Source organism: Lynx canadensis, chromosome C1 (genome assembly GCF_007474595.2).
Source record: "Lynx canadensis isolate LIC74 chromosome C1, mLynCan4.pri.v2, whole genome shotgun sequence".
In the NCBI taxonomy this organism is placed as follows: Eukaryota; Metazoa; Chordata; class Mammalia; order Carnivora; family Felidae; genus Lynx; species Lynx canadensis.
Genome location: NC_044310.1, coordinates 210158285 through 210172347, shown reverse-complemented (window position 1 = coordinate 210172347; position 14063 = coordinate 210158285). Strand labels below are relative to the sequence as shown.

At 42.2% G+C, this 14063-nt stretch overlaps 1 protein-coding gene across 1 annotated transcript; it reads right to left on the bottom strand.

Annotated features, from left to right (window-relative positions):
• Nucleotides 1-11287: 11287 nt before the first annotated feature.
• LOC115519921 (small cysteine and glycine repeat-containing protein 7-like) lies at nt 11288-11626 on the bottom strand. Its single transcript, XM_030323774.1, has one exon. The coding sequence runs from the start codon at nt 11624-11626 to the stop codon at nt 11288-11290; it is 339 nt and encodes a 112-aa protein (XP_030179634.1).
• Between the last annotated feature and the right edge of the window lie 2437 nt (nt 11627-14063).

Below are 14063 nucleotides of genomic sequence, written 5' to 3'. Positions count from 1 at the left end.
TACGTTTTGTTAACTTCTTTTCCTGCATCTATTGAGGTGATCACATGATTATTCTTCATGTTGTTAATGTGGTGTATCACAGTGACTGATTTTTAGATGCCAACCCATTCTTTTTTTTTTTTTTTTAATTTTTTTTTCAACGTTTATTTATTTTTGGGACAGAGAGAGACAGAGCATGAACGAGGGAGGGGCAGAGAGAGAGGGAGACACAGAATGGGAAACAGGCTCCAGGCTCTGAGCCATCAGCCCAGAGCCTGACGCGGGGCTCGAACTCACGGACCGCGAGATCATGACCTGGCTGAAGTCGGACGCTTAACCGACTGTGCCACCCAGGCGCCCCAAGATGCCAACCCATTCTTGCATCCCTGAAATAAATACCACTTGAGCATGGTGTATAATCCATTATTATAGCCCATTTTTTTAAACTGAAGTGTAGCTGACATAAGATATTATATCGGTTTTAGGTGTCGTATAATCTTTTTAGTGTATTGTTCAATTTGGTTTAATAGTATTTTGCATCTATGTTCATCAGGGATCTTGGCCTATCATTTCCTTGTGGCATCCTTGTCTGGTTTTGGTATCAGACTGATGTTAGCCTCATAAAATGACTTTGAAAGAGTTCCCTTCTCTTCCATTTCTTGCAAGAGTTTGAGAAAGATTGGCATTAATTCTTCTCTAAATGTTAGGTAGAATTTGCCAGTGTAGCTATCCGGCCCTGGACTTTGGCTTGTTGGAAGGTTTTTGATTACTGATTCAATCTCTTTACTAGTTACCAGTCTGTTCAGATTTCCTTTTCATCATGATTCAGTATTTTAGGTTGTGCGTCTCTAGCAATTCATCCATTGCTTCTAGGTTGTCCGATTTGCTGGCATATAATTGTTCATAGTAACCTCTTATTATCCTTTGTGTTTCTGTGGTATCAGTTGCAATGTCTCTTTCATTTCAAATGTAAGTTGTTATCAACTTAAAATAGACTGTTTTAGATAAAAACTACTATATGTAAACCTTGTGGTAACCTCAAAACAAAAGTCTATATGGTAAAATTACCCAAAAATTAAAGAGAAAGGAATATAAGCATTCCACTAAAGAAAAGTATCAAATCACAAAGAAAGGGAGCAAAAAAAGAAGAAAGGAATAGAGAACTATAAAATAGCTAGAAAACAATTAACAAACTGGTAGTAAGTACAGAACTATCAATAATTAATTCACATCAATAAAAAGACATAAAGTGGTTGAATAGATAAAAAAAAAAAAGACATCTGTATGCTGCCTACAAGAGACTCGCTTTAGATATAAGAACACACAGAGACTGAAGGTGAAGGGATGGAAAAAGATATTTCATACAAATGGAAACCAAAAGAAAGCTGGAGTAACTATACTTATATCAGATAAATAAACATATCAGATAAAATAACGTTATACCTGAAACAAAAAGAGTAATGAGACAACTATGGGCATTGCATAATCATAAAGAGGTCAATCCAACAAGAGGCTATAACATTTGTAAATATTTATGCACCCAGCATAGAATCACCTAAATATATAAAGCAAATATTAACAGACCTAAAGGAAGAAATAGTTCACAATAAAATACTAGAGGTTTTTAATACTTCATTTACATCAATGGATAGATCATACAGACAGAAAATCCGTAAGGAAATATTGACCTTAAATGAAACATTGGACCAAGTGGGCTTAATAGACATATAAGAAACAGTCCATCCAAAAGCAAGAGAATACACATTCAAGTGTACATGGAACATTCTCCAGGATAGATCATATGTCAGGCCACAAAACAAGTCATAATACATTGAAGAATACTGAAATCATATCAAGCATCTTTTCTGACCACAATGATACGAAACTAGAAATGAAGAAAACTGGAAAATTCACAAATATGTGAACATAGCCTGCTACTGAACAACCAATGAGTCATGGAAGAAATAGGAAGAGAAATCAAAAAATCCCATGAGACATGTGGAAATGGAATATACCATGAGATGCAGCAAAAGCAGTTCTAAGAGGGAAGTTCATAGCAATAAACACTTACATCAAGAAATAAGAAAAATCCCAAATGAACAATGTAACTTTATGCTTCAAATAACTAGGAAAAAACAAACAAACAAACAAAGCCCAAAGTTAGTAGAAGGAAAGAAATAACAAAGGTCAGAGCAGAAATAAATGAAATAGAGACTAAAAAGACAACAGAAAAGATCAATAAAACTAAAAGCTGGTTCTTTGGAAATATAAACAAAATAGACAAGCCTTTAGCCAGACTCACCAAGAAAAAAAGAGAGAGGACTCAAATAAATCAGAAATCAAAGAGATGTTACAACCGATAACATAGAAATACAAAGGATCATAAAGGTCTTTTCCTTTTTTTTTTAAGATGGGGACGTCTGGGTGGCTCAGTTGGTTAAGTGTCCGACTTCAGCTCAGGTCATGATCTCGTGGTCCGTGATTTCGAGCCCCGCGTCGGGCTCTGTGCTGGCAGCTCAGAGCCTGGAACCTGCTTCAGATTCTGCATTTCCCTCTCTGTCTTGGCACCTCCCCTCCTCATTCCCTCTCTCTCTCTCTCTCTCTCTATATATATATATATATATATATAATAAATAAATAAACATTAAATAATTTTAAAAAGATGGTTTATGGTAGAATCTATATGTCCATATGTTCAAAGATGTTCATTGCAGCATTGTTTGCAATATCAAACAATCTGACAGAACCTAAATGCCCATTAATGGTGACAAAGTTTTAAAAACAATTATAGTAAACCTGTAAGATGGAAAACTTTGCAGAAATTTCTAAAAGATATGCATGGGCCAGAGAGATGTCATGCAGTACTAACAAGTGAAAAAAGGAAGTTGCACAAAAGTGTATAGAACTTAGTCTCATTTTGCAAATATTAACTATTTGTTAGCATATGCGTAGAAAAAAGGACTGTGAGTCTAGCTACCAAAAGTAAATGTGATTCTACTTAAGTGATGAGATTCGCCGTGGACTTTTGCTTTTTACTTTGTCCAATACTGGACCATTTAAATTTCTCCATTAGCATGATTGACTTTTGCAATATAAAATCAACATAGGTTTAGATAGAGTGGTAGACAGACAGATGTGTATGTACATTCTTTGTAAAGCTGCATTGCCTTATGGTCTATCTAAGCAAAGTCACATTACCCAGGAAAAAATAAAATGCGAACGTTCACTGCAATCTCTTGGCAAAGTTCAAAGGGAGAAGCAAATTATAGAAGCCAGGGAAAAACATCCTAAACATTTGCATCCTCCTGTCCCCCAAGTACCCTCCGCACGACAGCACGGCCAACCTCTTTGTCACCTCACCTTCTGAAAATTACCCATAAATTCCCAAAGAACTCAGCCTTGGCTTTCTTCTTTTAGGATCCTACCTATTTTCTTTCCTCGTCTAATCCTCTGTCCTTCAAACATAAATCGATTTTGTCTGTCTGGACTTCTTTGGGTTTTCCACTCTTGAAACTGGCAGACAAACTCAAAAAGAGTGGGATGGAGGGGAGGGCATGGGCGCGTATTAGCGCTGACTAGCTGCATGATTAGCTGCTAGCTGCTGATTAGCTGATTAGCTGCATGACTAGCAGCTATCTGTGCGACACAGTCTATCTCTTGTATAGGGTATGATGCACACACACATACCATGATGATCCCACTTCAGTCATTTCCCCTGGAAGTAAATGGGATGCAATAGGCTAAGAGCAAAAAAAGGAAAACGAGGGATCTTCCATGGTAGTTATTACGGTTCGATTTAGAGTGCACACACATATTTCACAAGATACCTCATGCTCTTTTGAAGACAAAAGAACAGTAGCCATCCAACAGCGTTAACCATTCAAGATACTATTTTCCCCACTAGAAAAACAGAGCCTAGGGAAACGGTTATAAGGGTGCATTACAGCCAATGATTAAACTTTGCCCTCTTCTAAATCTGGTGCACTCTACTCTCTTGTCTCTGCTGCCAAAAGGCCAGAAATGTTGGAGGATCACCTAGTGTCTCATTAACTCTTATTTGCATAATTATTATTTAAGCGGATTACCACTCTTTGCGCTATCTATGCAGGCAGCTCTCCTCTCTGGACCAGAACTTGCGGCGAGCATCACAAAAGTGCTCCAGCTCCAGCTCGTAATCTCAGCTGACATTCCTTCAAAGGCAAACCATTCCCAGTTCAAATATTAAATGAAACCTGGGGCGGGACTAGTCACCTTCAACTTTTAATAAGTGACTCCCGTTACCAAGTATTTCCCGGGCATAGGTTTTGAAAAAGAAAGGGAACACATGAGACACTGAACACAGGTAAGAACATGAGCCCTCCCCACCACCGCCACCAACCGAAGGCACAGAATAGAAACAGGAGTGAGGTCACCGACAGCAGCCTTGATCTCCCTCACCAGTTGCTTCAGGCTAACCTTTCAGTACCCTCTCCTGGACTCCAGCCAACTGGCCCTCATAAATTAGCATCATCCGGACATGCAGCATCCCTGCTCACACCTGAGAAAATGGAGGCATCTGTATCTGATGCTGGAAAAAGCTGACTGGCTATGGGATTTACTAAGTGGCCTCCTTTGTAAAGTTTAGACTCTGCAGAATGGAATTGGTATTCAATGAATCCCAAACATGTCAAGGACTGTTCTTGTGATTACAGTCTTAACCAAAAAAACATCCAACAGAAAAGAGAGCTGCCCTGGAATGCAGAATATGCATTGACATTTGATTGTGAAGATAGACATGTAATAAGCTATTTTTTTAAACTAATAAAGCTTTATTTTTCATTATCAAAAAAAAAAGTCCACCCAAAGAGTTATTACTGTCTGGGATGATGAAAAAGTATTTTTCTAACACTGTGCTCTTTTATTAGCTATGTACCACTTTATTCCACATACATATAGACACGAGATTTTTTTTTTCAAGTGCAGAAACGAGAACACAAGAATAACAGGGAAAGAAAAGTTTGAGTGAAGTCAAGAGTGAGTTTTATTCAGGGAAAGGACACCGTGAGGTCTTAAGAAATCTCAAATTGGGGTTTGATATCTCCAAAACAGTCTTTACAAAACAAGGATTAAAAAAAACATTATGGAGTCATAATTTGGGTTTTTGAAACTGGTCATGATATGGGAACACAAAGAGGTAGATGGCTAAACCTCCGATCTGATCTCAGAACAAGAGGCTGTGAGTCGTCTCAGGGGCGTTTGATCAAACCATTTATTTCCCTTATTTCAATGGACCTAAAGACATGAACAGACACTTTTCCAAAGAAGCCATCCAGATGGCTAACAGACACATGAAAAGATGCTCAACGTCACTCATCATCAGGGAAAGACAAATCAAAACCACAATGAGATACCACCTCACACCTGTCAGGATGGTTAGAATTAACAACTCAGGAAACAACAGATGTTGATGAGGATGTGGAGAAAGGGGAACCCTCATGCACTATTGGTGGGAATGCAAACTGGTGCAGCCACTCTGGAAAACGGTGTGGAGGTTCCTCAAAAATTTAAAAATAGAACTACCTTACAACCCAGCAATTGCACTACTCGGTCTATATCCAAGTATACAAAACTGCTGATTCAAAGGGGCATATGCACCCCAATGTTTATAGCAGCACTATCAACAATAGCCAAATTATGGAAAGAGCCCAAATTTCCAATAACTTATTTATGATCAATAAAGATGTGGGATAGATAGATATAGATATAGATACAGATATAGATACAGATACAGATATAGATATAGGTATAGGTGATATAGATATAGATAATATAGATATAGATATAGATATAGGCATAGGTGATGTAGATATAGATAGATATAGATATGGATATAGATATAGAATGAAATCTTGCCATTTGCAACAATATGGATAGAACTAGAGTGTGTTTTACTAAGCGAAATAAGTCAGTCAGAGAAAGGTAAGTATTATGTTATTTCACTCATGTGGAATTCAAGAAACAAAACAGATGAACATAGGGGAAGGGAAGGAAAAATAAAATATAAAGAGAGAGGAAGGTAAACCATGAGAGACTCTTAAATACAGAGAAAAAGACCGATGGTTGCTGGAGGGGTGTTGGGGGGGGGGATGGGCTAAATGGGGGATGGGCATTAAGGAGGACACTTGTTTGGATGAGCACTGGGTGTTATATGAGAGTGATGAATCACTAAATTCTACTCCTAAAATCATTATGACACTATATGTTAGCTAACTTTGATTTAAATCTTTAAAAAATGAATTGACAATACTCAAAAGTCATCGTTAGTAAACATGGCCTTGAGAGATGGCAAAGAGGGATGAGAGAAGAACAATTCTAAAATATACGAAAAAGATGTCTACTTTGAAGAAGAATAATCTACATGGATCCTCAAACCATAACATCTGAATCTCCACAAACAAGACAGGACTCTGAAAACCTACCTCTGTGGACAAGAGGAAAGGTCATGTATCACGGTGAGGTGAAGTTCTTCTCTTCCAACTTACCTGTCTCCCTTTGGCATTATGCACAACTCTGTGTTTGGAGGAATTATTGGGTCCATTTTTCACTATTCATCAAAATAAGGTAGATGGAAGATGTGGAGAAATGTACATAAAGAAAGGTTTTTCAGGGGCGCCTGGGTGGCGCAGTCGGTTAAGCGTCCGACTTCAGCCAGGTCACGATCTCGCGGTCCGTGAGTTCGAGCCCCGCGTCAGGCTCTGGGCTGATGGCTCAGAGCCTGGAGCCTGTTTCCGATTCTGTGTCTCCCTCTCTCTCTGCCCCTCCCCCGTTCATGCTCTGTCTCTCTCTGTCCCAAAAATAAATAAACGTTGAAAAAAAAATTAAAAAAAAAGAAAGGTTTTTCAGGGGCACCTGGGTGGCTCAGTCAGTTAAGCGTCTGACTTCAGCTCAGGTCATGATCTCACGGTCCGTGAGTTCAAACCCCACATCGGGCTCTGTGCTGACAGCTCAGAGCCTGGAGCCTGTTTCGGATTCTGTGTCTCCCTCTGTCTCTCAAAAATAAATAAATGCTAACAAAAAAAATTTTTTTTTAAGAAAAAGAAAGGTTTTTCATAAAGTATGCATTTCTCCTGCAGGAGGAGAACCGCTCAGGGTGAGTCCGTAGGAACCAATCAGAAAAGCTAAAGTCTGGGAAGTTCCAGCAAGGAAAAGTAACTACCAACTTTTTTTTGGCTCAAGAGCCAAAGGCTTTGGTTCGGTTATTTTCTTGCTTGCTTATTTATATTCCACTCATTTCACAAAGGACTTAAGATGGTTTACAAAAAGCGCACAGAAAGATAAAGGTTGAAAACGTGTTGGCAAGAGAACACTAGAGCTGGGTGAGTTACACTAAGAGGAAAGATTAATACAGAAATCCAGACATGACGCAATCCTGCTGGCCACTGGAGTGGACAGAAAAGTTGACTCTAAGCTTCTTTCCAACAAAAATCAGGCCAAGAAAGCTATAACACCCACTCAACGCTTTATCCATAGTGTGCTAAGTGCACACACAAGATACAATACATATTGTATTTCAAGAGGTAATTAAGGATAAATAAAGTCTTAAGGGTGGGGGTCTAATCCAATATGACTGGTGTTCCCCTTATTAGAAGAGAGACACCAGGGATGCATCCACCCAGAGAAAAGGCCATGTGAGGACCCAACAAGAAGATCCCCGTCTTCAAGTCAAGGAGAAAGGCCTCAGGGGGGAAACCAAACTTCCCCAAACTCCGATCTTGGGATCTTGGATGGATGTCCAGTCTTTACAACTGTGAGAAAAAAAAATTGCAGTTATTTAAGCCATCCAACCTGAGGTAGTTTACTATGGCAGCCTGAGGATCCATAATATAGAATGGCACTCTTAGCAAATGATATCCTTACAAGAAAGAAGTTAAAATGTGGTTGAGTATGTTTTACAACATTTCTTAGTAATTGACCCTTGAAAGGTATCTAATATAAAAGCTAAATATATAAAAACTAATATCAAAACTAAAACTCATAGAGTTTTCTTTATCACAGGAGGGTTAGTTAAGTATCATCTGATTTTTGTTTCATTAGTCTAGCAAATATAGAAGAGAAATCATTGCTTGAATCAGTTGAAAATATAAGAGAGATTTAGGCACCGGCCTAATTGTTTAGGCACCGTTACTTCGGGGTCCTCCCAAGGGGTAAAGACAGTCTCGTGTTGAGAGAAAACGAATCACAGAATAAAACAAAAAGTCAGTAAGACTGTGTTTTAACTTCAGGCATCTTTATCAAACAGGTCATTTAACATCTAACAGCAAAGAGAACCAGAAGTCAGGTCTGAAGAAAAAATTAAGGTAGGCCCCATCTTACCATCGAAAGAGAAGTCAACCATCACTGTCTACCTGTTCGTCCTTCCCAGCACCCTCCTATCCTTCTCACTGATGCTCGCCTTCTTCCTCCCCAGGCGGCCAACACACAATTCCAGAACATTCCATATGCTAGTATATGCTGAAGATCCTTACGTCTTTGCTTCAGCTGTCTTGAAATGACCAAAAGTCTTTCGGATGCTAACACTTTAACCTGTGCTAACCTGGATCATAGAAGCCACAGTGGGAAAGTAAACACAAGAGCGAAAGAGTCACGGTTGATCCCAAGATCAGGAAGGAACAGACAGAAGAACTTGGAAGCAAGCCTTTACAGAAACAACTATACTTCAGAACAGATCTTCACAAATCACTAGGTTTTACGAATGAATGAAGAAAATAATCATGTGGTAAGTCGTAAAATCATAAAATCATAAATAATCATGTGATAAGTCATGTGTGTATATATAGGTATGTAAATATTGTGTATAACGTATACACCATATCTATAGCCTGATGTGTATATAAGAACATAGGTATAACCCATGTAAATAACCTATATAATAAAAACAATGATAAATATAAATAACATGTAAATGTATAAACACACAGGTTATATACATATATTATGATTAGTGTCTACTGATTCTAATCATATTATAAGCAAACTGTGAGCCAAGCCTCGTGATCCATACAAAGCGTGTTTTCAGTTGACAATCTGAGCCCAAATTTTCCTCTTAGAAATGAATGCAAAACATCAAGATTAGATAAGTAGACCAAGAAGACAATTTTTTCAGGTCTGGATCTTTTTAGGTTAGCAAATCAAGCAGACCTGCCGCTTCTCAAAATACCCATGCCAAGGGAGTAGATTAAATACACTGTGAAGAGAATCAGGGCGATTTATAAGAGAATTTAATGTGTCACTTATTGGACGGCTTTTTTATGCTGTTATCAATTCCCTTTAACTCCACACCTTACAGAGTGAGACAAACAACCTTAACGGAAATGGTCAGTTCCTCACCTATTTGTCGACCATATTTAACATAAATTTAAAAACAGGCTGTCATGTACGGTATCCCAAATCTCTCAGAAAAGAACAGAAGTCACTATGCATTATTGTTACCTCATGGTATTATCCCAGGCAGCCACAGCAAAAGACCATAGACTCACTGGCTTGAACAACAGAGATTTATTTTCTCACGGTTCTGGAGGCTGGAAAGTCTGAGACCGGGGTGTGTGGGTGGGTTCTGGTGAGAGCTCTGTTTTGGACTGCAAACGGCTACCTTCTGGCTGTGCCCTCACGTGGCAGAGAGAGACAGAGAACGCTCGAGTCTCTTCCTCTTCTTGTAAGGGAACGAATCCCATCCTAAGGTCACACCCTCGGGACCTTGTCTGAACCTAATTACCTCCCAAAGATGCCATCTCCAAATACCATCACATTCCGAGCTCTGGCTTCAACACAGGGATGGGGGGCGCATAATTCAGTCCATAGCAACCACCACTGGCGTCTTGCCTATTTGGGGACTGTAGACGTGGTCCTCACTTGTCGGGTTTTGTATCATGCTCTCATCCCCCACAAATACACTTGCTGTTCCCATTCTGCCATTGTATCAGGTCCTCGTTGTTTTCCCCAATATCGCCGAGGTAGCTTCAGTTCTCTCTACCAACCAGTTAACTCTATGTTGCAGTCAAACATCCCTCTCAAAAACCACCAGCCTGGAGCATTTGTGGCACGCCCAAGCTCCACCAGCAACATCCGTGAGCTTTCAGCAAGTTACTTAACCTCTCTTGGCTGTTTCCCTTCTGTGCAATGGACATAATAACAGGGCGTCCTTCAAAACACGTAAGTTCTTAGAAGAATTCCTGGCTTGTAAGGGCAGTGTGAATGCTAGTCTTGTCATTGGTTATTTCCAAATACAGTCACATGCTCTGTACTCGGGACACACTCAACAGCTTACTAGTTCCCATATATGTCTTCGACTTTCCAATCCTTCCTTTTTTTTGCCTTCTGCTTGAAATATCTGTCCCTAATCACTTCCACCTGTCAAAACCTCACTAATTCTTTAAAACACGCCCCCAAATGGCATCTCGAAGCTTTTCCGGTCCTTTACACTCATTCCCCATCCAACCCTCTGGACCCTCTCCTGCCACAACACACTACATCATGGCCTCTTGACTTGTTTATTATTCTGCCTTGTGTTGGTGGTTATTTGTGTATGACTAGATTGTCATCGCATAAGGGCATAATTATTTTTGTGCCCTTGATGGCCCCAGTCCATGGAGGAACATAATCAACGTTAGCTCAACGAAAATAACCCCAAGGATAAAACAAGATGAAGCAATAACAACTGGTCAGAGTTTGTTTTCGCCTTTTATTGAGTGATTTTTAGGCAAACATCTAGAAAGCTTCTATGGCCACAGAAAGGACACACCATTTATAGTAAATACAAAAAGGCTCAAAGTCTAGATAGAAAAATAGTGCAAAGAAGAAAGCCAAGTAGAAGTCACGCTTGCTGAGCTCAATCATCAAGGTGTTCTCCATCCTTTTTCTTGGATGACATTGTAGAAAATGTCCACGTGACTGTCTTTTTAAGTTTATTTATTATTTATTCTGAGAGAGAGAGAGAGAGAGAGAGAGAGAGAGAGAGAGGATGAATCCCAACCAAACTCCATACCATCAGTACAGAGCCTGATGCCGGGCTTGAACTCACAAAACTGCGAGATCATGACCTGAGCTGAAGTCAGACTGAGCCACCCAGGTGCCCCCTCCATGTGGCTATTTTTAAAACGGCAAAAGCTACCTCAACTCAGAGCATGAGAGCCGAGCGGGAAAGTACCAGAAAGTCCAGGACGCAGGGAGACAGCAGGAGCAGACAGGTGGGATGGAGGGAAGCCTTAGCCATGGGGACCAGCAGACGCCCTTCGCCCCGCCCCCCAGCACCTGTACCCCGCCCACCGCACGCCTAGCTGCAGCACTGCCTCTTGCAACAGCACTTCTGCTGACAACAGCACTTCTGCTGGCAGCAGCCCTTCCCGCAGCCGCACGAGCCGCAGCCGCACGAGCGGCGGCAGCAGCAGACCACGGGGACGCTGCAGCAGCCCCCGCAGCAGCCGCAGCAGCAGGGACAGCAGCCGGAGCAGCAGCCCACCCGGTAGCACCTGCAGGTGGTGCAGCTGCCGCAGCCGCCGCCGCAGCCACTACTGCAGCCGCCGCAGCCGCCGCAGCCACTACTGCAGCCGCCGCAGCCGCCGCCGCAGCCGCCGCCGCAGCCGCCGCAACTTCCGCAGCCACAGCACCCCATGGTGTCGGCAGAGAGGACTCGGGAGAGGGGAGGAGGGAGACTCGGGAGGTGAGGGAGGTCTGGTGCCGCCTCCTGCTGGGGGAGGGGTTTATATATCAACACCCCCCTTATTTTTTAGCCCAGTTTCCATGGAAGGACCTCACAAGACCTTTTCTTTACTTCCTTCCTGAGGTCCCTTGCCACATAACACTGCTATTTTTAGCACAGCAGCCTCCTTGGTAAACTTTGAGTTTTCTGTTATGAATGAAATAGCTGTGTGTTGCCTCTTGAGTCCACAACTAGAAAAATGATAGCCACGCTGTAGGAAAGAAGTCGTTCCAGGCCCCCGACCATGATGCCTGTATGACAGACAGGAGCCATCGGAGGCCTTTCTGGAGGCTCCCTGCACACAGCAGGGCTTCTCGGGGATGCCCAGCCACCAAAATGGAGGGTGGGAACGGTCCTCACGTCCTCCTGGTTGATGAGAAGCAGATCATGGGAGGGCATTTTTTTTTTTTAATTTTTTTTTTCAATGTTTATTTATTTTTGGGACAGAGAGAGACAGAGCATGAACGGGGGAGGGGCAGAGAGAGAGGGAGACACAGAATGGGAAACAGGCTCCAGGCTCTGAGCCATCAGCCCAGAGCCCGACGCGGGGCTCGAACTCACGCACCGCGAGATCGTGACCTGGCTGAAGTCGGACGCTTAACCGACTGCGCCACCCAGGCGCCCCTAGGGAGGGCATTTTAAGTAAGCTTATAAAAGAGGTGTCACTTATAAATCCAGGGACACCAACATTCTGGGGGAAGTGCAGGCCTGCCAAAGGCAAAGCCGGGCTGTGTCTGATCGAGAGGCCACAGCATAAGCCCCAAGACAGACGGTGACAGTTTCCTCCTCTGTGCCCCCTCTGGAGTGGCTGGGCTAGCAGGCAGGCCTCAGGCCTCACGTCAGTCCAGCAAGAACACGCCTCGTGGACGCCTCATCACATCCACAGGCTCCCTGGAATCAGAGAGTGAGCCGGACAGAGACCAGTCATTTCAAATCAACATTCCCAGGCCCCGGTGGGTCTGAAACAGGGGACTGAACGCAGGTCCTCAACCAGAGAGGTGCAAGAGAAAGCCAGCCACCCGATGAAACCTTTCTTATTTTTGTTTGCTCAGTTTTTTTAGTTGTTTATTTTTTTTTTAATGTTTACTTATTTTTTAGAGAGAGAGAGAGACAGGAGGGGCACAGAGAAAGAGAGACAAAGTGTGAGTGGGGGAGGGGCAGAGAGAGGGAGACACAGAATCCGAAACAGGCTCCAGGCTCTGAGCTGTCAGCACAGAGACCGATTGGGGCTCGAACTCACGGACCGCAAGATCGTGACCTGAGCCGAAGTAGGATGCTTAACCGGCTGAGCCACCCAGGTGTCCCTAATTGTTTTATTTATTTTTGAGAAAGAGAGAGAGAGAGAGCAGGGGAGGGGCAGAGGGAGAGAGAAGGATCTGAAGGGGACTCTGTGCTGACAGCAGAGAGCCTGGGGTGGGGCTCCAACTCACAAACCAGGAGATCGTGACCTGAGCAGAAGTCCTAGGCTTAACCGACTGAGCCACCCAGGCGCCCCTGTTTTCTCAATTATTTAACAGACAAACTACAGTAGAAATTTCTCTTGACAGATGATTTAGGAGTAGGCTGTGCACAATTCTGTCTTTAGCATCTGACGTTAGACAAGTTAAAAAGAAATGTGTTAATGACCAAGCAATTCTTGCAAACAAAAACAAACAAAAAATCTCAGGGAGCCGGGAAAAGCATATCCGTGTTTTCAGGTGAGATAGAATGCATTTACGGACACTTACTTTTTCTCTTTTCACTCTGGTTTTCACTTATTCTTTCAAAAGATTTTATTTTGTTTTGTTTTGTTTGCAACGGGGGGGGGGGGTGTCATGAATCCCAGTAGAGAGAAAAATAATGTTTTGTTGTTGTTGTTGTTGTTGTTTTTAACCCGGATAACCAAGAAGTATATACAGAAACACAGGACTTTTATTTGGCTCTTGACTCAGACTCCCATGTTAAAAAAAAAAAAAGATTGCTCCTAAATATTTCAGGCATTTATTTACCTCAACAGCTATCTATTAAATAGTTACAATGGGCCAGGCACTGGAGTAGGCCCTGGGGCAAAAAATATATGTGCATTTATGTTTTCAAGGGCTCACACCTCTTGGACGTGTGTTCTAATCCAAATATAGGTTTCAGAGACAAGTCAAAGTTAAAATTAGCAAGGTGAACTGGCCAAGACTCCAATAAGGAAGGGTGTGAGAGGCCTCATGAGGTGTTTACGAGGAAGAGGGGTAAACAATAAGGCAGGGGCTCAGCTTGTGGGGTTGGTATATAAACCCCCCTCCAGCAGAAGGCGGCACCAGACCTCCCTCACCTCCCGAGTCTCCCTCCTCCCCTCTCCCGAGTCCTCTCTGCCGACACC

Excerpts from the sequence above, each read along its gene's own strand:
- LOC115519921 (XM_030323774.1), bottom strand. The coding sequence starts at position 11,626 with ATGGGGTGCTGTGGCTGCGGAAGTTGCGGCGGCTGCGGCGGCGGCTGC.